Source organism: Lagopus leucura, unplaced genomic scaffold (assembly GCF_019238085.1).
Source record: "Lagopus leucura isolate 7727_CA_CO unplaced genomic scaffold, USGS_WTPT01 Super-Scaffold_100002, whole genome shotgun sequence".
NCBI lineage: Eukaryota > Metazoa > Chordata > Aves > Galliformes > Phasianidae > Lagopus > Lagopus leucura.
In genome coordinates this window covers 54,602,826-54,626,581 of record NW_024962263.1, presented here as the reverse complement: position 1 = coordinate 54,626,581, position 23,756 = coordinate 54,602,826, and the positions used below count along the sequence as shown (strand labels likewise).

Sequence of the window (23,756 nt, the reverse complement as noted above, 5' to 3'; positions counted from 1 at the left end):
GAAACAAGAGAACAAGTATTTATCTGACATACGTTTTCTCTACACCAAAACCAGAGATTGCGTACATGTGTGCATCAACTTGGAGACCCACGGAAACAACAATTTTACTGCAGCATCACTCAATTCTGTTCAGGACCCAAGAGTGAGAACTGGAGAAACCAATAACCAATACCCATTAAACTGATTTATTTTATTTTTATTCTTGAAGTTTTACTGCAATCAGCCTAGAAAACAGCAACTAGTCAGTCAGCATTTTAGGAATTGCAGGCAGAGAGATACAATGCCAACCACACAAAAAAAAAACCTTAGGAGCAAAGCATCAAACTTAATTATTTTCATGTGTTTACAGGCAGGCCAATAGTCTTAAGTAAACTGCTCAGAGCACAGAATTACATGTAGACATTAAGCACTGCAAAATTGACTTAAAGAGATTTTCTGTATATGGACATTTAGCTGAGTAAATAACAAGTAAAAACTGCTCTGTGGAAGAGGTCATCGCAGGTTACAGGAATAACATGAAGAACTAAAGTTCTTCAAAGTTCTATCTAGTTTTCTCACATTTACTTGCTGACAATGGAACCTACTCTACACCTTTATCATACATGCAACCTAAGCTTTATTTCTTTACTTGGACTGTAGGATCTTAAAAAACAGAGCCGTCCTCCAAAGGCTGAGATCTGCAACAACAATACAAAAAGTAATGCTTACTCATACTGAGTCCTTTGGTGGACAAAGTCCATGAATGGTCAGATTTAAATGTGAAATATCAAAACAACAAGGAACGGAGGGAGGGAGAGAGGGACGACTCAACAAACTGCCAACAAGCTGCATGTTGTACTATACAAAGAATAGCTAGTCTCCCTTTTACTGGTTGAAAAGATAAACCTGAAATACACCCGGTACCACTCAGTGATACAGCTGAGCCTTCCCAGTATTCATATTTAAGACAGGATTTGAGTTCATTGCCTTTCTCTGAGCAGACCCTTTTAAGGTCTCTCTCTCCAGATGAAGCATTCAATCCCTTCACACAGACCAGGCTTATCTTCAGTGGTGATCACAGGTCTAAGACCTGTGGCTGTTACCAGGGAAGATTCCTTAAAGAACCAAATGAGTTACTAGACTGTAAGAGCAGGAACAAATCATTTAGTGAAAAAATCTAAACATAACCATCTGTCTATATCCATTTATGCTTGGTCTTCTGCTTTCAACAGCTCCTTTTAGACTAGGGGATGTGGGGACCACTGTGGAAAGTAGCACAGCTTTCGTAAAGATACACAGCTTTAAAAGCTATACAAATGATTTTATAGTTACCGGAGCTGAGAGCATAGACATGTTCAGAACAAAACTCAATAAAAACGTGATACAAATGGAAATAAGGGCTATGAGTTTGACATGCTCCTTTATAGACAATACGTGGCAGGAAAATTCTGCATTCAGAGCCAAAATCACCTCAAATCAGATTTTAACAACCGGCTTGTTAACAGATGAAGTATTCAAACACAAGCACAAATAAGTTCCACACCTGACTCTTCTTCATCAGTTGCAAACTTTCTCATAAAACTAGCACTTGCATTTGCACATTTGGGCAGGAACTTTTATCTCTGAAGTCTCAATTAAAACGGATTAACTAAGTTAGAGCAAAAACACTGTAAGGATATTTATGTTCTGAACCTCTGATAAATCATGATTTAACTGAACTTGATTAGGGTCAATTGCAAGATAAACACAAGTGAATTACATTCACCGAAACATCTGCACAATACAAACTCTAAAATTCTGTGACATTAAGTGGTCCAAAACTCTGTAGACAGCTATTAACATGAAACAATTAGTAAAATTAAATTTGATACTCAGGAAACTTGTTTTATCTTCAAAGTGTACTTACCTGGTAATCTTGGAAGGTAGAGATAGTAAACAGTTGTTTGTTGTTGTTTTATATTATTTACTTTTAGTAGAATCATAGAATAACTTGGTTTGGTAGGGACCTCAAAGATCATCCAATCCCCTTCCATGGGCAGGGCTGCCCCCTACCAGCTCAGCTGCCCAGAGCCCCATCCAACCTGGACTTGAATGCCTCCAGGGATGGAGCATCCACATCTTCTCTGGGCAGCTGTGCCAGCACCCCACTGCCCAATGAGTAAACAACTTTTTCCTAACGTGCAATCTAAATCTTCCCTCTTTCAGTTTAAAGCCATTCCCCCTTATCTTACTGCTATCAGATCACATAGGAAGTCACTCTGCTTTCTGCTTTTATGTTCCCTTAAAGTACTGGAAAGCCACAATTAGGTCCCCTTGGAGCCTTCTCCACACTAAAAGTCCAGCTCTCTCAGCGTGTCTTCTTAAGAGAGGTGCTCGAGCCCTCTGATCATCTTCATGGCCTCCTCTGGACCCATTTCAACAGCTCCACATCCTTCCTGTACTGGGTGCCCCAGGCCTGGACACAGTTCTCCAGCTGGGGGTCTTACAAGGGCAGAGTAGAGGGGGAACAATCTCCTCCCTCTCCCTGCTGGCCACCCCTTTTCTGATTCACCCCAGGATACAGCTGGCCTTTTGGGCTGCAAGCACACACTGCTGCCTCACATCCAGCTTTTCTTAATGGAAATACTGAGGATGCACAGTGAGGTACTTAGCATCTTCTATCTTTAAGCATGAAATAGCCATCACAAATTATTAATTGCAAGTACGACCAGCCAAAAGCCAAGTAAACTGCTCTCCAAATACTAAACCATTTAATTCTATCTTGTCACAGTAGAAAAACCCATACATACTGTGTTTAATGAACCAAATCTTAAAGAAAACCACCATCATAACAATGAGAATTAAAACAGTAGATGAATCTCACATGGAATTGTTGCAGTAGTTCATATATTAAAGAATGTGTTTTAATTTCACTTCAGAAATACCTGAATTAACCTTTCATCTCTGTGCAAGATTCTAATTTTCATTATTATTATTTTTTATTAGAGCCCTATCATACTTCCCTCCCACCCCGTGAATGAATGCTTTGAATGAATGTTTTGAGCTTTAAGATAATTTCTTCAGCTCTTAAATCATTTCCACTTATTTTGTTTCCCTAATTTCCAAAGCTCTTCAGTAGGACAAGCACCATAAGACGCATTGAGTTCACTACTAACAAACATATGGATAAAAGTAATCTCCCAACCATGAAGAAAACTCCATAAACCTCAGAGGAGTAGGGACAGTTCTGCTAAATTTTTTTCCTGCTGTCTTTCAGCTCTTTTTTAGTGCTTTCCAGACTATTCATGCCTTCCACGGTTAATTCCAGATTCATACCTCAACATTCAGCTGCATAAAGGATACAGTTTGATCCGATTGCTATAATTCACTAAGTGTTGAACACAAGTGCTGTGACATTTATCACTGCATTAATCGTTGGGTTTTTGAAGTTTACCCTCAAACAGTTGATCAGCTGAAGATCAGCTGAACAGTCCCAGTCTTAAGCTTTCCAAAAACCCACTCCAACAATATGCAACTCACAGAAACAACACAAGCTTACTGCTCTCTGTGTGACATCATTTCAATCCTTATTATTCTGTACTCTTGCCACTCACTGCCTTGTCTGCCCTTAGAACTGCACATGCCTTGGCTGAGGCCTGACAGGCTTGAACAGCATGAGCAAAGAGAAGGAGCAGTCTGTTCCTCCTGCAGAACAATGCCATTTAAAGGCCGTGGGAGCTTTCCCTGAGAGCAAGCAACTAAGCAGGGAGCTGCTAACTGCACCTCTGAGCACTTAGAAGCTCTTACTTGGTTCGTTTAATATTAAGAAAGATTTGCATTCAGAGTGAGAACAACACGATCTAGTTGTTAGCATACACAACAAGTGCAACCAGTAGTCAGATTAAGGCAGAATGTTTACAGACTTCTCAAAATGCTGCTGAAAAAACATCCAAACCAACAAGCCTGATTATGTTTGCCCAGAATAAATGATTACAAAAATGGGAGTGGCGTCCAAAAAAAGCACAAACTTTCAAGCCCAGATTTTCAACAGAAAACATTTACTTTTGGATTGTTTTGGGTCTTGTGTGATAAAGCATTTCTGTAAAAGGCAAGCAGAGGTCAAGCCTGAACCTTTCATAAGCTGCCTAGAAGTGTGATAGCATTATCACCTGTTTTTCACAGAAGCTAAGAGGAACATCCAAATACCTCAATAGCCTTGCTCTGTAAGAGATCTTCTACCAGTTCTGTTTTCATACTCCCTTCTTCCTTGTAGCATGTCTTAGCTACATGTTCACATAGATCTTCATTCCAAGAACAGCTTTGTGCCTTGTGTTAGCTTCAAGGAGGAGAATTTAACATTAATAAAAACACAATTATGAAAGAGAGAACAGGTTCTAGAGGCTTTCGAGTACTCAGAAGCAGTGAAATATTTTAATTCATGCACCGATACAGATTTCTAATGTTTGACAAAATGAACTCAACTACTGGTACTCCTAGACAGTATCAGCTGCTTCTGAGCATTAACATTTACCAGCTATTTGAAATAAACATTGTCATAGTAGGAGCTGTTTCTCGGCACAGTAAGAAGAAAAAAATATTTGATTAAACTCTGTGTTTAATGTCAGTCTTCAGAAATAACAAGCAATGTAACTGCACCTACATTCTGAGCTGAAATAAGCCCAAAACACAAACTGCCCATGGTCTGCTTCACAGCACTGACTCTGACCTCACGTTTATAGATAGAATATAAATATATAAGATACATGCATCGTCTGTGTCCATCCCTTTCCACTTAGGCCTAAATATTTTTTATATTTGGCACACAACAATCACCACTTCATCACAACATATATTGGAAAGAACAACAACTGCCTACGGTCTTTCAGCGTAAAAGTTTATTTACTTAGCACATTAAATGCTTTATGATTAAATCATGCAAACAGATTACAAAAACAAATGACTTCAAATACAACTGCACATTTAAAATTCACTCAAACTTTTTCTACTTTGAGATTGAAGGTTAAGGGTAATCTATCAACCAAAGATAAAGCTATGCATAAATAAATGTGTTGATGTCTTCAAGATAAAATAATCAGTGAAAACAGTATTTTTAATAGATATATCTGTACAAAGAATACAGACCATTCACTCTCCTTCAGAGTCTGATCCATTCATTTGATATAAAGCCACAAATATTATAAATCGGCATACTATTAAAGCACAGCAGCCAGTCTGCCCACAGTGTAAGATCCCTACTTACATACTGCAGTGTAGGACCACGTTGCTTGAAAAAAAATATATGATTTCAAAGATTAAGAGGTTTAATTATACAACCTCCAATGGAAGTGTATAATGCAAGTTGCACAAGTAAATCCCCACTGAATATTACAAAAGGTCATTAGCCAAAATTCCAAATATAAAGTCCTGACTTTCAGGTCAAAAATACACAATCAGCTAACATGTCTACTTCTGTGCATGCAAATGACTCAATAAACAATTTTTGTGTCTGTGCACCTCTTGGTAGTTTTTAAAGTAACTGCTCATGTGAAGAATCACACAGCTGCACAGGGTTCGAGTTCAAAGTAACCACAGCCCTACCCTCACAAAGTCTACATCACAGCAGTTCTTCAGATGACTGAATGACTTTCTCATTTCCCTAAAGAAAAGAAATTCATACTTAATTTACAGCACAAGTAGAACAACCAGAATACAAATGAGAACACTGTTATAGGCTGCAAGAGCTAAGCTTTGCATCTCCTGACACCAATTCTCTCAAAACAACAATATAAGAATATTTACATAAGAATTAGAATATAAATAATTATACTACACCATGAAATCCTCGAGACAGAATATACAAAACTTATAATACAGCATTAATTATCCATCAACCTATCAAACAGAATACCTTAATGTTAATACAGCTTGGAAGGTAAACATAACCTATAGGTTAAGTTTTCACATGGCTGTTTGTCAGTGCAGCATAAAACATTTCCATAGTGCAATCTTACCAACTGTGTTAAATACACTCTCCCCTCCAGAAAAATGCTTCTCCTCCCTCCCCCCCGCCATAAAACACTGAGGAGTCACTCTGATAGCTCATATCTCATACACAGCATTGTTTGAAACATAATAACAAAGGGAAGCTCAATTTAACACTGAGAAGGGATTAAACAATGCTGAGAAATTAAAACAAGATATGCTATAGCTGGAAGACACGAAACCTAAAAATCTGATCTATGGAAGAATTAAGACATTGATCCTTTTTTTTTTCATCTACTGAAAACATTGTATGACAATACAGCACATACTCCATTCTGTTAGCAACAACTCTAAGATTACTTTAATTGCTGGAGAATCACAGTGTTAAGTATATCTGCTTCTCGTAGTGTCAGGCTTTCATCTGTTAGCTCTTTATTTGGAAAGGTCGTCACAAGAACAAAATCAGTTGTTGCAAATGCTGGACGGGACTGGATAATGAAATCTCGAATATCTTTAATCCTGTGGAAGGGATAGGACATGAAAGCTGTGTATGATTCCATTCCAATCTGAATCTCTGAAGACAACACAACCTTCTAACAGATTGAAAAACTGTTTAGTATGTCCTATTGGTTTTACTTTTCAATTTCATCCATAGTGCTATGGGTTGCAGCCTAGAAATGCTTTACTTCTTATAGGCAAAACCTGAAGAATTAATTTTAATGCCTCTTGTTTTCTCAAATAAGAGAAATAAAAGTATTAACATAGAAGTGCATTGTAAACTGATATTTAACATAAGAAGTCAAGTAATTTCAATTCCAATTGTAAAAAAAAAAAACAAACAAAAACCCTATATTAATTAGTATACACCAAAAAGGTTAAAATAATAATGGAAGGAAAGATCTTACAACATATGGTGATGAGAAAGCAGAGGGGAATTATTAATGCACCTCAATAGCAAGTAGGTTTCCCCTCTTTTCACTTAGTATTGAACTAGCAAACAACAGTTCATGAAACAGACACAGCATAGCAAATACAATTTAGTTTTAATAATTTCGTTTTATAAGACATGGATGAAAGTAAGATTTTTAGAGATAAAAACAACTCAGCAATAAAACATCTTTGAAGGTCTACTGAACGATAAGTAGGTAGATTTCCTGTAACCAAATAAGCAGGGACTTTAACTTTCTATCTTCAAGGCTTATGATGCAAGTAATGCATTTCAGGAAGCCATTTTGATCATGCATCAGCAAAAATAAGAGAACACTAGTAATTACTGAATAAGCTTCTGTCAACACAGCCATTCTTACAGATGTGACTGGGAATTTACCACTTCTACCCTTCAATGCAGAGAACATAAAACATTATGATTACAGAGCCTCTCTAGCAGCCATACTGTTAAGTAATTTCTCCAGCTGGTGCTGGGAAGGAAGAGCCTGGGCTGGTACTATCAAGTCTACTAAGTATGAGACATTATTGCTGAAACTTCTTGTCTATTGGCACCTCAGCTAAAATTACCTTCTTGTAGTCTATGTATTTTGTCAGGTGAAGAAAGCTGCACATTGGCTCTGGCCTTATTCTGAGACCGAAATGGAAGAAGAAGAAAGAGAACAGGTGGACCCTTAAAGCCATATAACAGCTCTGCAAAGAAACTGAGTCCACACTAAAATACTAAGATCACCTTCAAGGCAAGATTCAAGCCCAGTTTCAGCTGTGTTCTAACACAACACTGCAGATTTTGGAGTGGGCTAACTTGAGCCTTGCTTGCTGTCAAGCATGGGTAGAACCACTACCCAAATCTCTGCCTCCTGCTCAAAGTTCTCTCAGCCACGTAGAACAGCAAGTGCAAAGCATAACTTCGCAGAACTTTGCTCTAAAATAATCTCTTAGACAAATAAATGAGGTTGGCCAACACCATTTGTGATAATGCCCCAACAATGTCAATAAAAGTGATGGCAAGCTCCAAACAACAGCCTACTAAGTTGACTGGAGCAGATGGACACTGAATAAGGAGGAAAAGACAGAGGCATTTAACACCTCGATATTTAATAGTGATGATAGATTTTGGGGTGCCAGGACCCCAGAGTTGGAGGACCCTGACTTTACATCTGTAGTCAGTGGAATTGTAAGGGAACAACTGTATTAGCTCAACATTCCTAAGCCCACAGAGCCAGGCAGGATTCATTCCAGAGCACTGAAGGAATTAGATGTTACAGTTGGACTTCTCTCAGAATTTTAAGTGAGGTCATGGAAGTCAGGAGAAGTCCCTGCTGAATGGAAACTAGCCAATGTTACATCCATCGACAAAAAGGGCATGAGAGAAGACTCAAGAAACTACAACCTATTGATCTAATCTCAGTCCCCCAAAGAGTTACAGAGAAGATTGTCCTATGGGACATTGAAAGGCACTTAAACAACAAAAATACTATCAGGGATAGTCAACACCAGTTCATCAAGGGAAGCCAGTGGATATAATCTTTTTGGATTTCATTAATACCTTTCATACTGCTCCCCATGGCATCCTTCTGGACAAGTTGACCAATTCTGAGATAAACAGTTTCACACCATGCAGGTTGATGAACTGGTTTGATGGTAGCATGCACAGGGTTGTAGTGAATGGAGCTGCAAGCTGGCAGACAGTCACCAGCGGTGTTCCCCAGGGCTCCATTCTACAGTCTGCTCAACATTTTGATCAATGATCTGGATGCAGGACTGGAGTATATTCTCAGAAGTTAGCTGATGATGCTAAACTGAGAGGGATGAGAGGCCTTCCAGAGGGTTTTAGAGAGACTGGAGCACTGAGCAATTAGCAGCTGCTGGCCCTTTTCCCCCTGGTAACCGTTCACAGGACCTGTAGGAACAGCACAAAGCTGTGCCAGGGGAGATTCAAACCTGTCATAAGGAGAAAGTTCCTCACTGTGAAGGTCATCATACACTGGAACAGGCTTACTAAAGAGGTTGTTGATGACCCATGTCTCCTCCAGCATTCCAGACACTTTTGGATAATGCCTTCAACAATGTGTTTAACTTTTGGGCAGCCCCAAAAGAGGTCAGGCAGTTTAACTATATGATCTTTGAATGTCCCTTCTTACTGACCTATTCTGTTCTAATGAATCTAAACACTCACCAAGTTTCACATGCTGCCCATCCCTAGGAGACAACCATCCATTGTTTGTCAGCACTAGCCCAGCCACACAGCAGAACTGAAATGAGTACGGTGTGACCACATACCCTTCTGACTACAGGAATCAGCCTACACTTACAAACCATATCTTATTCAGTCATAGTTTAGGCAGCTTCAAGTACAGTGAAATAGAAAGTTGGAGCTCCAGATTATAGGAGCAACCCTGCCTATACTGTGGAACACCTTATCTCCATAACACCTCAGAACAAAGTGCCTTCACAGAGTCATCCAAGTCAGTCACTGGCTTCTCCCACAATGAGCTCCAGGTTGGGATGACTACACTGAAAGGTTGTCCAGAGGTCAGCTTCCTCAGGAATAGTAAGGGGATCTTATACCTACACAGACACTCATTATGGCTGGTACTGAGTCTTTACAAGTCACAGGACATCACAAGTCAGGAAAGTTTGTGACTTTGCAATTACCAAATATCCTGTGTTTTCAATTACAGTTTTGCTCTGATGGTCAATTTATCAATACATCTCTGTCTACAAAAACAATGCAGACCTGTGATATTCTGGTGGAATTTTATTTCCCCTTTTCGGTGCCTTGCTGATATTCATTTGATGATAAAGCACAAACCTACCAAAATAGTTATTGTCACTTGTACTGAATCACAGAATCACGGACTGATTGATGAAGAATTACTGATGTAAAATTAATTTACCTGTGTGTTTGATTAAATCTTTGTATTAATCTGCTTCCATCAGCTAATCTGATTTGAATTTTAGTTGCTGGAACAGAGTCATCAATCAGAACAGGTGCATTAAGAATGGATTTGTCCTCCTCCTCTGGAGATGAAGGTGTGCTGACTATTTCAGGTGTAAGACTAGACAAGTGAAAAAAAAACGAAAGAAAATAAACAATACTTATATAATTTCTTTTCAAAGACCAGAATTCCACATATATTTTTTCTGTAACTGCGTAGATCCTTACCTTTATCTGCTATTAAATAGGTAATCAGGTACAAACTGAAATATCTGAACTGAAATATTATGCATACAGAACATGAAATGACAGTCTCTGGAACTAGGATTCCCATGTCATAACTCATGGACTGAATTTCAAAAGAATAATCACACACCATTATATTGTACTAACTGTCCCAAACTAGAGATTTAGAAATTGCTGTCATGAGCAATGTTTTACAATTCTGGGTATACCCCACCTTTTTAGAGCACAAATGATATCAGCAGATAATTGGCAACACTGCATAGAAAGCTTGCATTCTTTGTCCTGCACAGCATACAAATAAGACAAATCTGATTGGAGATAACTATTTGGCTCCTTTCTTTCACTGCTTAAATAGCTAAGACTGCACAAGATACCAAAACAAAAAAATTCTAAAATGGGTGTGTACATTCTTCTACATACAGCCTCTCTTCTCCACCTGTTTTTGTGCTGTATTTCTTTAAGTAGCCCAAGAAAGTGCTCAGGTGAAGATGCTACTGTACAAAATTGTTCGCAGCATTACTCCTATTTCTCACCTTTTTATTTCTTGTGAGCACATTTCCTGATTTAAAAAAAAAACAAACATAGGATACATACATATAGTTTGGAAACTGCTAAGAAGCATTTAGTGAATTACAAAGAATCATAGAATTGCTCAGGCTGGAAGACCTTAAAGATCATCAAATCCAACCACAACCTAACCAAACTACCCTAACTCTAACAGCCCCCTGCTACATCATGTCCCTGAGCACCACATCCAAACGGTTTTTAAACACATCCATGGATGGTGACTCAACCACCTCCCTGGGGAGCCTACTCCAGTGCTTAACAACCCTTTCTGAAGTTTTCCTGATATCCAACCTAAATCTCCTGTGGTGCAACTTGAGGCCATTTCCCCTCGTCCTGTCACCTGCCACCAGTGAGAAGAGACCAGTCCTGCTCTCGCTGCGATCACCTTTCAGGTATTGGAAGAGAGCAATAAGGTCTCCCCTCAGCCTTTTCTTCCCCAGCATTAAGTACAACAGCATACTGTTAGTATCTTCTTCGGAAAACAAATATATCAGATGAATAGACATAATCATAATTAGAAGCCTAGGAATACGCACAGCTCAACAGCTCATACCAAATCAGTGGGAGAAGATGCTATAAAAGTGAAAATTGTTATGTAAAAAAGCCTGCTCACTGGCAGAATTGTCACTTAACTGTTTACTATGACAGTAATTTAATCTGAACAGAGATGATGCATATCTGACCAAAGGAGACATTCCAAACACAGGAATGACTTCTGCATTATTAGGTACCAGTTCCACTGGTAGAAAAATGTATATATATGCACAAAGTTATACATAAGAATAGGCAGAGAAATCTTGTATATACAACAAACATCTAGCAGGTTTAAGAGCAGGTCCAGGACATAGAAGTAAGACTTGCCTTTTAGTAAGATTACATATAAGCTTCCACGGTTACAAGTGACTATAAAATCAGGGCTGGGACCTTGAAATCAAGGTGGCACAAAATGATTTCATATTGCTTTCATCACCTGGTTAGTTCTCCAAAAGCCTCCTAACTGATTCAATCCAGCTTTTGGCATGACATACGGACACAGAAAACTCAGTGATTTTTACCTTCCGAGTTTCTGCCCTTCTCCACTGAAAGCTTTGAATCGCAGTCTTGGCTTCACATATTCCTGCTCCTGGTGGTCTTCCATATCCAGGTTAACCTGGCCACCATGAACAAGTCGCTGCAGTTCCACAGGAATTTCCCTTAATTCAAAACAAGGCCCTCAGTTATGCTCTACTGCAATGAAGAATTACACAAATATCTTACACAGCACAAGTTCATGCTTGTACTCTGCTTACTTTAAAAGCTGTAGGTGCCCAATTGTTTTACAAATTGATTTCATCTCAAAATGACAGATAAAATGAAAAATTGAAATGAAGAAAAAAGATCAGCCTAGAAATCACTAACAAAATACGTGGAACTAAGCCTATATGAGTAAGAAACCAAAAAACTTCAAATTTTGAAGTACTCAATGCATCTGATGACAAATACGGAACTCATTTTATGGGTGCAAACATAGCAGAAACCTTGAGTTTTTAATAATTTCAATCATTTTGAGAAAGCAGGTTTTTCTCCCTTCACTTAAAGGATGTGCCTCAATAAAATTGCTATTTTAACTTACCCTCTTTTAACAGACTCAAGAAACTGAGCATTTATTGGGTCTGAATAGGATCTCAATTCTCCGTCATCTAAACTGAAGCCGTTCCTCCACAGTTTCAGCAAAATTTGAACCTGAGGGAAAAACATTGAAGTTCCAGAAAGTGAGGATACACAGGTATTTCAGTTTCCTACAGATTACCATTTATTCCAAGACCATTTGTACATTTTTAATAAAGAATCTCTTATTAATCTGTTATTTGTGACATACAGATAATATGCAATGACTTCATAATGAGCTTGACAGTGTTTCAACTACTTCTAAAAGCAGTAAACACTTCTTAATAAATCAAGAAATAAATGCATACATTCACAAAATATTGCTGATATACCAGTTAAAGCTATAATTGCTATTTCCTCAAATTGTTTAACAGCAGTTAAAGTTGATACTGGCTCTACCCTGTTTAAATTCTGAGCATTGCATCCTGGACACCAGCTTCCTTCACTCCCCTCTGTTTTTGCTGCCTGCACATAGCACCAGCCAAAGCCTGTATCACTGGAGACACTGCAAATCTCTGAAGTCTGCACTTCTCTTTCCTGCAACTAACAAGATCCCAGCAAGATCAGGCTTCCCAGTAAAACTGTGCTTAGAAAACTAGCCCTATCTCAAATAATGGTAACCCCACTGCAGTGTGCTTCTGGCTCAGCAGAGCAGGCTATTACTTAACAAGCAGAAGGATTACTTAAGAGGAAAGAAGGCATCACTTCCTGGCATGCTGTATAATCAAGATGTTATAATCACAATATAATCAAGAGAATTAGGCAAAGTAAACAACGATCACAAAAGAGAATAAGTGGAAGAGCTTACCCTTCGGCTGAGCTCACCAGAAGACACCAAGAGAGGTGATCTCCAGAAGAGATCCTTCCCCTCTGGTAGCCAGCTCTTAAATAGGTCCAGGAGAGGTGGAGCCTGGCTCCACTCCTTCCGGCAGCACAGGTGAATTGCCTTCACCTGTGCTCCTCTGGCTGACTCATGGCTCGCCTCAGGTGATCAATCAGAGGTTCAGGCCGTGACTCAGCAGTTCCCATACACATGCCATGCCATAAGTTCCCAACCTAAACCACATACTTTAGCTTCTCTCATTTTTTTCTGTCTTGATGAGCCTAATATCAACTGTAGCCACTCATCTGAATAGGAAGGTATAGAAGACTGTATTTTTGACTCTCCCTCACTTTCACACGATGACGTGATCCTGAACAAAATAAATCTGACAAGGAGAAAGGGAGAAAAAGATTAGCTTTTAACCTGGATCATCTCCCTGATCCAACTTACTGCTTCTGCTGGCTTGTGGGAACAAGAGCCTGGAATAGACTGTCCTCCAGTCTAACACCTTAGGTTTTGTTTTGTTTATTTTTAAACATTATGAGACTAGCAGTATAATAACCTTTGTTTCTTTCTTACTAATAAGTGGAAGAATTTAAGCTGCATCTAAGACACAGGGAAAAGACGACTGGAACTCATGCTCAGACTGAAAAACTGGCAAATAAAAGCTTTTGATGTTTCCACTATCTTCATATTATCAGCTAGGATGCATTTAAACTGTATAAGGAAGAAAATGAGGAATAATTTAAAAGAAAAGATGACCTGATTTTTCCCACATTCGATCTTGAGTCAGAGTAGACTATTCCACAAACTGTGTCAAGTACAGCAAAGAAGTGTCAAGATGAGAAGATGTGAGTAACCTGCATAGAGAGGATTTACAAAACCAGCTATTTATAATTTGTGCAACAGAATGGTTTAATAAATTTCAGCCACTCACATGAAAGCACACAAAAGATGACTGCAAACATGGACAAAACTCTTCTTTTTCCTCCTCACTCTGTTTCTCAAGTAGTGAAATCAGTGCTTTCTCAGCTGTGGGTGGGCACACTGTGTCTAACTTGAGCCTTCTTTCCCACTAGTTAGTCTGCTATAAAGGGAAACCATGCATTTTCCACCATACTGAAAATAATTTGCAAAGAGAACTCTAGCACAAATTGTACGCAGATTATGTAAAAAACTATTAAGACACAGTGAACTGAATATTATTATTAAAGAAGAAAGGGATTCTTTTAGCTTATCTATTCTCAGAAATAACCATGCCTCGAGTTAGCATCAAAATTTAAGACAGTCTGGAACTTGAATCGTGTCTAGAGAAAACTAATTTCCATTAACAAAAAATAAATACTTCAGAGGTATTAACTTAACTATCTTTTATATTTTGAATTAATTTTGTTTTCAAGCATTTTCCATCAAAAAAAGCAAAGGCTGACATTCACAGAACTGCCACTACGCTCAAATCCGTTTTCAGCTGGTTAATAGGCAGGATGAGAAAACTGCTTGGTTTCAAAATCCTAATGTGCTCAAGTAAATCTGGAACAGAGTTTAAGCATGTCTGTGGTAGCTCAGATGCATTTTGGGGAAAAAGTCTTTGGTTAAGACCTGTTTACCATAAGAAATGAAACAAATTTGCCAAATGATTACTTGTTAGTCAGCCTCACCCCTCAATTCCTGGGAAGAGACTGGAGCATCTAAACCCGGAAATCATTTTCCAGGCATAGGAAAGAAATCAAATTCATCATGAGCAGCCAGCACAGACTGACCAACTAGAAGCTGTGTTTGACCAAATTCTGTAATGAAGTGACTGGTCTGGTAGATGAGGGGAGAACAGTCAGCATTGCCCACCTGGAGATCCTCACAGAGGGGCTGTCAAAGTTTGGGCTGGATGAGCAAACAATGAGCTGGACTGAAAACTAGCTGGACAGATAGGCCCAGAGGTGGCAATGAGTGGAACAATCTATTGGAGGCTAGTAACTAACAATGTACTCCACAGGCCAATAGTGGGTTTAGTCCTGTCTTAGAATCTTCGTTAGTGATCTCACCAACAGAACAGAGTATACCCTCAGCAAGTTCGAAGATGACACAAAACTGGGAGGAGTAGCTGATACACCAGAGGATCACACTGGCATTCACAGACACCTCAACAGACTGGAAAAAGGGCTGACAGGAACCTCATCAAGTTCAAAAGCTGGAAAGCAGCTTGGCAGAACCTTAGAGGACACCAAGTAGAACATGATCCAACAATACACCCTTGCACCAAAGGCAGCTAATGGCATCCTGGACTGTATTAGGCAAAGCTTTGCCAGCAGGTGGCTGGGAGGCCACATCTACAGCACTGTGTCCAGTTACGGGCTCCCCAGTACAAGAAAGACACAAATGTAATGGAGAATGTCCAGCAAAGGGTCACAGGGATGAAGGGAATGGAGCATCCTCTCCTATGTGGAAAGTCTGAAACTGAGCTGGGCTTGTTCAGCCTAAGGAAGCAAAAGCTCAGGGAGATTTCATCAGTCTGTAAATACCTGAAGGTGCAAATAAGACAGAGTCAGGCTGCGTATGCTGGTGCCCAGTGCAGGACAAGAGCCAGTGGGCACAAACTGGAATACAGGAGGTTTGCTCTGAACATCAGGAATCATTTCTTTACTTTGCAGGTTTCTGAGCAATAGAACATTCCACCTAGAGAGGTTATGGAATCTCCTCCTTAGAGATCTTCAAAAGCTGCCTGAACATGGCATCCTGGGCAACAGGCTGTAGCCGTACCTCCTTGAGCAGAAGCTTTGGACCAGGTGACCTGAATGAAGACATTCCCAGTCTCAACTATTCTATGAAGTCATGGATAACTTATCACCCTGCTAACTGCATTCAAGTCATAATCAAGGCAATCACTCCCCACAGTTTTGAAGAAATCCTTCATTTTTCCAGCTTTCCTACATTTCAACTCTCTGCATGGTCTTAACACTAGGGAAAAGGTAACTGGCAAAATAAAGTTGTGGTATCATTTAACATACAGACGACTCGCTTTTCTAAATTACGAACTACCCAAAAATCATTATTTTATTATTATTATTTTACCAAGCATGGTAGAGATAGTCAGGTGGTAGGTATCTACTAGTAACTGTCACTTCCAGTATATGTACAGAGCAAAAAATATTAAACACTACTTATAAATCACTAATTACCAAAGGATTTTAATTAACCCAGATCAGTTCTGTGAATGCCTACAGGTCTCTTCTCTGCTTTTAATTCTAACCTCCGCTTCACAACTCAGCTCAGGAGATCAGAATGCTCTCAGCAACTCAATTTCCCAAAGTTGCACATGGTCACCCAGTCCTCTTGTCAAGCATATCCATAACACAGCCCTTAATGGTATCTACTAAATAAATATTTTTCCTCTGGAAATGCTTTCAATTAATTTCTACTGAATACATTTCTAATATTTAGATATTTGTCCTTCTTCATAGATAACTGCAGTAATATTGGTATTTTAAGCTGTAGACACAGTAAAGGCAGGAAACAATCAGGGACACTGTTTATGGCTACTCAGAATTGTACTTACATCTTGATTTTCTCCATATATATATTCAGAGTGCTTTTGAGACGAGTCACCCAATCTATATCCACCACCAGAAAATGACTGAAAAATAGACAAAGTAAAGCTCATTGAAAATATATCTGAAACAGTTTATTAAATTTATCAAGGTACAATTAAAAACAACAGCAAGCTTGCCTCCATGATAAAGAGCAAACAATTCTAATTTAAGATTTTCTGTTTAGAAAGTATACATCTAGTGATTTGTATAGGATTAATATTAGTTTCTAGTCTGTACACTTTTTCAAACATAAGTAATTCAAACCAGACATTTTGATGACTGCAGATGATTTTTTAAAATCAACTTAATAAAAAATGAAGCAAATAATCCCAGTTCAAGCTGATTCTTAACAAAACTTCCCACACAACATGTGCAAGACAAGCAAGGGATCAGGCCCAGCCAGCATGGGTTCATGAAAGGAAAGTTCTGCTTGACCAACCTCATCTCCATCAATGATCGAGTGACCCACCTGGTAGACCAGGGAAAGGCTGCTAATGTAGTTTACCTAGACTTCAGCAAAGCCTTTGACACTGTCTCCCACAGTATTCTCCTGGAGAAGCTGGCACTGGCTAAGGTCAATGGCACGGAGTTCAACTAGACCAAGTCCTGCACTTTGGCCACAACAACCCCAGGCAACACTACAGACTTGAGTGGTTGGAAGACTGCGTGGAAGAAATGGACCTGAGGGTGTTGGTCAACGCTCTGCTAAACAAGCCAGACGTGTGCCCAGGTGGCCAAGAAGGCCAATGGCATCCTCACTTGTATCAGAAATAGTGCAGCCAGCAGGAGCAGGGAAGTGATCATCCCTCTGTACTCAACTCTGGTGAGGCTGCACCTCGAGTTCTGTGTTCAGTTTTGGGCCCCTCACTATAAGAAAGACATTGAGGCCATGGAGCATGTCCAGAGAAGGGCAACAAAGCCCTGCAGGGTCTGGAGCACAAGTTATATGGGAAGCAGCTGAAGAAACCAGGATTATTCAGTCTGGAGAAGAGGAGGCTCAGGGGAGACCTTATCACTCTCTACAACTTCCTGAAGGGAAGTTGTGGCAAGGGGTGGGGAGGGGGGGGTCCACCTCTTCTCCCATGTAACTAGTGATAGGACGAGAGGGAATGGCCATAAGGTGCACCAAGGGAGGTTCAGGTTGGATATTAGGAAAAATTTCATCTCAGAACAAGAGGTAAGGAGTTGGAATGGGCTGCTCAGGGAGGAGGTTGAGTCACCATCACTGTAGGCATTCAGGAAACATTTAGATGTACTAAAGGACGTGGTTTAGTGGGGAAATATTGGCGGTAGGTTGGACTGGATGACCTGTGAGGTCTTTTCCAACCTTGGCGATTCTATGATTCCCTGAAATTGCATTGTATCCCATCACTTTCTAGAACAAGCTACCGAGCACATATAATACACAAATGCATTGATCAAATCCTCTGCTATGTGCAAACCACAGAAAGACATATTTGCTTTCATGTGATTATATGAGTTTTGAAGAGTCTGATGAAAACAGAGATCAAAATACCTTTGGACTTTTACCTTAGCTTTACTGAAGTCACCAGATGCTCTTGAGGCTTCATCTAGTGGTACAGCCCCGTGTTCTTTTGCTTCTTTGAAGAGTTCAGCAACAATTTTACTTGGATTGTTAGAAGCCCCAGAAATTTGTAATCCTCTGTATTCTGAGTCACCTGAATAAAATCTTTAGAATAGTAACATTCATAAGCAACAATGCTTTAAAACTCTTCCCATTAGTGAAAGTAAGTCAATGAAAAATGCATTTTCAAAAACAGGGTGGAGCAATGTCAGAAAAAATAACAAGTACTTCCACAATTGTTAAATGAGGTTTTTGTTTTTAAAATACCTTTGGTTTTCTTTGTCATCACTCATGCTTCTCTCCGGTTTTCTCAAACTTCTAAAAGAATCTATTTTAAGACTGTTGAGAAAAATGAAAGAACATTCATGAAGATGACTGGCACACACAAACTAAGGAAGGACATATTTTTGTTTTTACCATTTTTTAAACAAGACAATTTTATTTCTAAGCCAGACAAAATGCTCCAGAAGATCCACCTTGATGATAAGCTTATCTTCTCATCATAGCTGTTTGTCCAAGTTACACAGATGCTTAATACAGAGTAAGCCTGAAGTGGAATTCTGCTGGCAGTCTCAGAGATAATAAAGGTAATATACAAGCTGAACATCAACTGGAGAATCCTGTTTAGCAGTATTAACTTCACTTCCAATTCTTCACACATTTTAGCTGATTTTGTTGCCTAGTGAAGCCACTGCTGGCACTTTCTTTGATGTCTAGGTATTCCTGTCTATGACTATCCCAGAAACAAAGTAGTAGTAGTTTTCACTTCTATCCTGCATGATCTTAGAAACATATTGAATGGCATTGTTGAAAAGACTTTAAAAAGAGAATTAAACTGGCATTTAATAATATCTTAGAACAAGGACCAGTTGGTAAGCTACCAGAAGACAAATGACGTTGTTAGTTTGCAATATGCCAGGAAGAGCTGTACAGATGTAAACCCTCATCCTGGAGTATTTCACAATAAAATTCATCAATGCAAGATCTGCGTAAAGCAGCCGAGCTCATAGGCAGGATAAGAACACAACAGTCCACTATGTGGCAGTTTGTTAGTTCAGGCTTAAGAAACGTTTCACCACAATACATTTCAAATCAAAATATAGTGGAGCAGGACATCACGTTTTTAAGTACTGGTGTTAAAACGAGGTGATTCTACAGCTCCAAGAAGGCTCTGCTTCTTATTTTCTTCTCAGAAAAAAAGCCACCAAACAAACGTATTGCTACAAACTTAGGTCATGGGCACTAGAAGCTCTTTCATGATGTTATTCTGCTATTCTTAATCTCTTCTGTTTTCTTCCTTTGACACACTCTGGGCTTTGTACTTTTATGCCAACTGTCCTAAATTTGGTGAAGGTGCTAGAGATTATATAACACGATGGCATAATTCAGCAGGGCCCACAGACATCTTCTATACCTGCAACTGTGCAGACAAGTAGATGACTTCAAGAGAAGCATTATGTTTCCTTATAATTAACACTGCTCATTTAAAAGGCAACTGAAGTAATTATATATATATATATATATATATATATAATGATATAATAACATTTATATAATGTAATGGTATATATATCATTTTGGATACCATGCAAATAGCAGAACTGCAGCTGTTTTCCACTTCAGATTCCAGCATGACTGCCAACAAAGAGCAAGTGCTTGCCAATAGCAGTCACACTAAATATTTGAGACACTGTATTGCAGCTTTTTCTTCACCTGGAACAGGAAGCTGCAACTTCATGACAGGTACTGGTAAATAGAGCTGTTTGTTTAATTTGTGTATAAATTCTGTTCTACATAACTGATCTTAGGCAGTTTTATCCAAGAAACCCAAACTATTATTCTGCAATTTTCTCATCTGGTGCTAAATTCCCTCTTCCTAAGGATCTGCATTTGCAAACGGAAATGCATCTGCTCAAGGGGTAGTGTGCTGACTAAGCTCTTTTTCTGCTATTTGACCTCTTCTGAAATAGAGATTCATATTGGCAGCAGAGAAGGAAAGACAAGCCAAATACAATCCTTGTTATGGCATCATTGACAGTGATGATTTAAAGACTTCTTTAGAACAATTTAAAGAACAATTAATTAAGAACTGGCAAGGTGTCTTCATAAAAGTTTTAAAGCTATATTGAATCTTCAAACCCCATGTGAACTGAAAACACTACAGGACAGCAAAACCTGGCTTTACATCTACAAACATGTCTTCTATCCACCCAGCACCACCAAACAACTTAATTACAAAGTCATCCTAATTTCTCTCACCTCCTATAAACCCACTACTCATTTATCTGGCTAGTTACTCAAGTAATACTGACCTAAACAGAAGACTCAGAGCAGCTCTCATCAAGTTTCACACAAACTACTGATTTGCTGAATTCTGAAGAAGGAAAGAACTGCAGTATTTTTCTGACACAGCAATTACCTGAGTTCTACCTCTGCAGAAAAAAAAAAACACAAGCAACACCGCATTTCACTTGGAGCATCTTAATCTTATCTTAGGTGAAGTGGGTTTAAAGCACTTTGGAACAGCATGTAACACAACAGCTCCCAGATCAGTATGACTAAAAAAGCATTCTAAGACATGAACTATGCATTATTACAGGGATTCCAAACTTTTGACTATGAACTGCTGTAGAGCACTGTCTGTACAAAAAGAAGACAAAGTAACTATGACGACAACATTTTGTTAGCTAATACAGCACCTATTTGACACATGTCTGAAGAACAAAGCGTCCCTTACCCCTTTGAGTTACTCATCTTTGTTGTCGTTGGTTTGTCAGGATGCAGTGACTGCCTTTTAGCTTCATCTTCATATAACTCTGCCAAGGCCAACTGTTGGAAACAGTACTCTTTTTAGAGGTCTAGAGATACATATGGAACAGAAATAAGACACACTAATGCTAAATGTGCACGTTATCAGAAAATTAGAGACATCAACATGAGAACTCTCAATTCTCTAAATTCAGCTTCCCTTCTATTTTATGAAAAAAAAGCAAGAAATACTCAATATGCTCATGCCAGAGTGATGCGATACTTGTACTCTGCTTGCGCTTGGTCCACAGTCTCATTGGTTACCTTCAGCCTACATTAAAGTTTCAGAATACACACACACCTATATATGTTACACATAATCTCCTCAATGCTAATAAACTGAAATAAAGTTGTTAAGAATCCCTCTGATAAAACTGGGAAGCAAATAAATTTTACAACATAGAAATGGAAAAATACAATGCAAGTGAAGTATGTACTGGGATTAAGACAGAAACAGCCTAACTGGCTGGCAAATATCATTGCAAATATTTCTATTAAGAAACTTTACCACACGGGCTGCCATATCAATGGAAAGTTCTTTTTCAGGAAACAGTGGGAGGCACATCTACCACACCATTTTTTAGCAACTTACTTTTGCCCTGAATAGCATACTACGTTGTTTTGTAAGTTTTCCTTAATTTAATACGCGATATCAAGTCGCAGGCGCAAGGACCATAAGCACATGCTAAGGAGGACCCAGAAAAGAGAGACTACCAACTAACTTCAGGTACACCCCTGTACTCAAAGGCCCTAAAGGGTCCGGCCCCACCAAGAGCCCCGCGCCCAGCCCTGCCCCCTCACGGCCACCCCTGAGTCAAAGCTCCGCCCCGCTGAGGGTCCGGGACGCCCCTCCCCACCCGCTCGCCTGCAAATCTCTCGCGCTGGGCGGGCGGCCGCTGCCACGGTGCTGCCGCTCCCTCCGGACACCCGGGCCGGCCGCCGACATTTCCCCTTCCTGCTGAGCGGGAGATGTTTCGCCGTCCGCCATCTTCTGAGGGCGGCAACCCCTCCCGCGGGTCGCCTTGGGCGGGGCCGGCGCCGCGCGGCACTTCCGGTTGCCATGGCAACGGAGCGGCCCCGCCCACCGGGCTGTTTCCGTGGAGACGGATGGAGGCTCGCCGCCATCGGAGAGAGCCTGGGCAGCCGGCTTCGTGTCTGTGTGCCTATCCGTGACCTGTCCTCCTCCTTGCAGAGGCAAAGCAAAGCTGAATGCATAAGCAAAGCAAAATAAATTCTTTCTTCACAACTTCCCGTTGGTGGGCAGATGTTTAGCTGTTTCCAGGAGAGCACAGTTTGATCAGTGCTTCAACTCTTTACAAGGGTAGATAAGGGCAGGACGAGGGGAAATGGTTTTAAGCTGGTGGAGGGAAAATTTAGGTTGGATATCTGGGGAAGTTCTTTACAGAGAGAGTGGTGAGGTGCTAGAACAGGCTGCCCAGAGAGGTTGTGGATGCCCCGTCCCTGGAGGTGTTCAAGGCCAGGTTGGATGGGGCCCTGGGCAGCCTGGTCTGGTATTGAATGTGGAGGTTGGTGGCCCTGCATGTGGCAGGGGGTTGGAGATGCATGATCCTTGAGGTCCCTTCCAACCCTGGCCATTCTGTGATTCTGTGTTCATGTTCAAGGATTCGTTAGGAATTCAAACAGCATGAACACAAATGTCCACCTGCCTTTAACCATTGCTTTAACCATAACTTAATCACTGCACACAGTGTTGTCTGGTATGGGATATCCTTTCAGCTGTTTGGGGTCAACTGTCCTGGCTGTGTCCCCCTCTGACTTCTTGCCCACCCCAAGCCTCCTCACCAACAGGGCAAAGTGGGAGGAAGAAAACTTTCGTGCTGTGAATGTGCTGCTGAGTGAGAGCCAAAGCTCAGGTGTGTTGTCGATGATGCTTTAGTCCCAGATGCAAACACTGCACCTGGGAGCTGCTATGAAGAATATTAATGCAATCTCAGCCAGATCCAGGGCAATGAACCTCTGAAATTTTGGTTGAATATTTCATGTCCTAATCTGTACTGAAATAAAACAATGTAATGCGAGAGGTAAGACTTGGAATGACCCTAAGTACAACTAATGAAGAACAAGTAGTACTTGAAAGTGTATGTTCTCTGTTTCCCGAGAATGAACTTAAGAAGAAAAGGAAACAAGACAGTAAAAGAATATTTATATAATGAATATATTTTGTATGTAATGGAAAACAAGTGTTGGTAGTGGTACAAGTAGAAATCAATAGATTGGTTCCAATTAGATATTTCATTAAGAAGTAGATCCATTGTATATGCACACAAATAAATCTCTGTGAGGCCAGCTGAGATGACTGGCAGCTGAAGAGTTTTGTAATGCAAATTAGTGAATACGCAAGTGATTGCAGCATGCAGTTGGCTACTTAGGATTTCATCTGAAACTGTGAATTGACAGCTAACATACAGCATTGACACTAATTATCCAGCATTCACACAAAATGCTCTATTAATCCTCAACTGAAACTAAGGGGGAACTTTCCTTAGCACGTGATGGTGACCTGTATGCTAAGCTGAGATATTTCTGAAGCATACAGCTGGTTGTGATTCACACTCTGCTGAAATAGCCAGCTAACATTTGTTTTCAAAGCCATTCAAACAAAAACCTACTGCTTTCTCCAGTGAGCCTGTCTAGAGCCTGCTTTCCATA

At 39.9% G+C, this 23,756-nt stretch overlaps 1 protein-coding gene across 4 annotated transcripts; it reads right to left on the bottom strand.

Annotated features, from left to right (window-relative positions):
* Positions 1-5,623: 5,623 nt before the first annotated feature.
* Positions 5,624-22,087, bottom strand: UBXN2B (UBX domain protein 2B). 4 transcript variants are annotated; one of them, XM_042870234.1, is made up of 9 exons: positions 21,952-22,087; positions 21,016-21,107; positions 18,546-18,617; positions 18,224-18,383; positions 16,660-16,737; positions 12,252-12,361; positions 11,695-11,832; positions 9,786-9,947; positions 5,624-6,459 (listed from the first exon to the last, which is right to left on the bottom strand). In XM_042870234.1, exons 1-9 carry the CDS (start codon positions 22,072-22,074, stop codon positions 6,297-6,299), a joined length of 1,098 nt encoding a protein of 365 aa, XP_042726168.1. In that variant the 5' UTR covers positions 22,075-22,087; the 3' UTR covers positions 5,624-6,296. The 4 variants fall into 4 exon arrangements, with proteins under 4 accessions (XP_042726168.1, XP_042726171.1, XP_042726170.1 ...); XM_042870237.1 differs by lacking the exon at positions 21,952-22,087 and adding an exon at positions 20,591-20,710 and having other exon boundaries at positions 21,016-21,101; XM_042870236.1 differs by lacking the exon at positions 9,786-9,947.
* Positions 22,088-23,756: the final 1,669 nt, after the last annotated feature.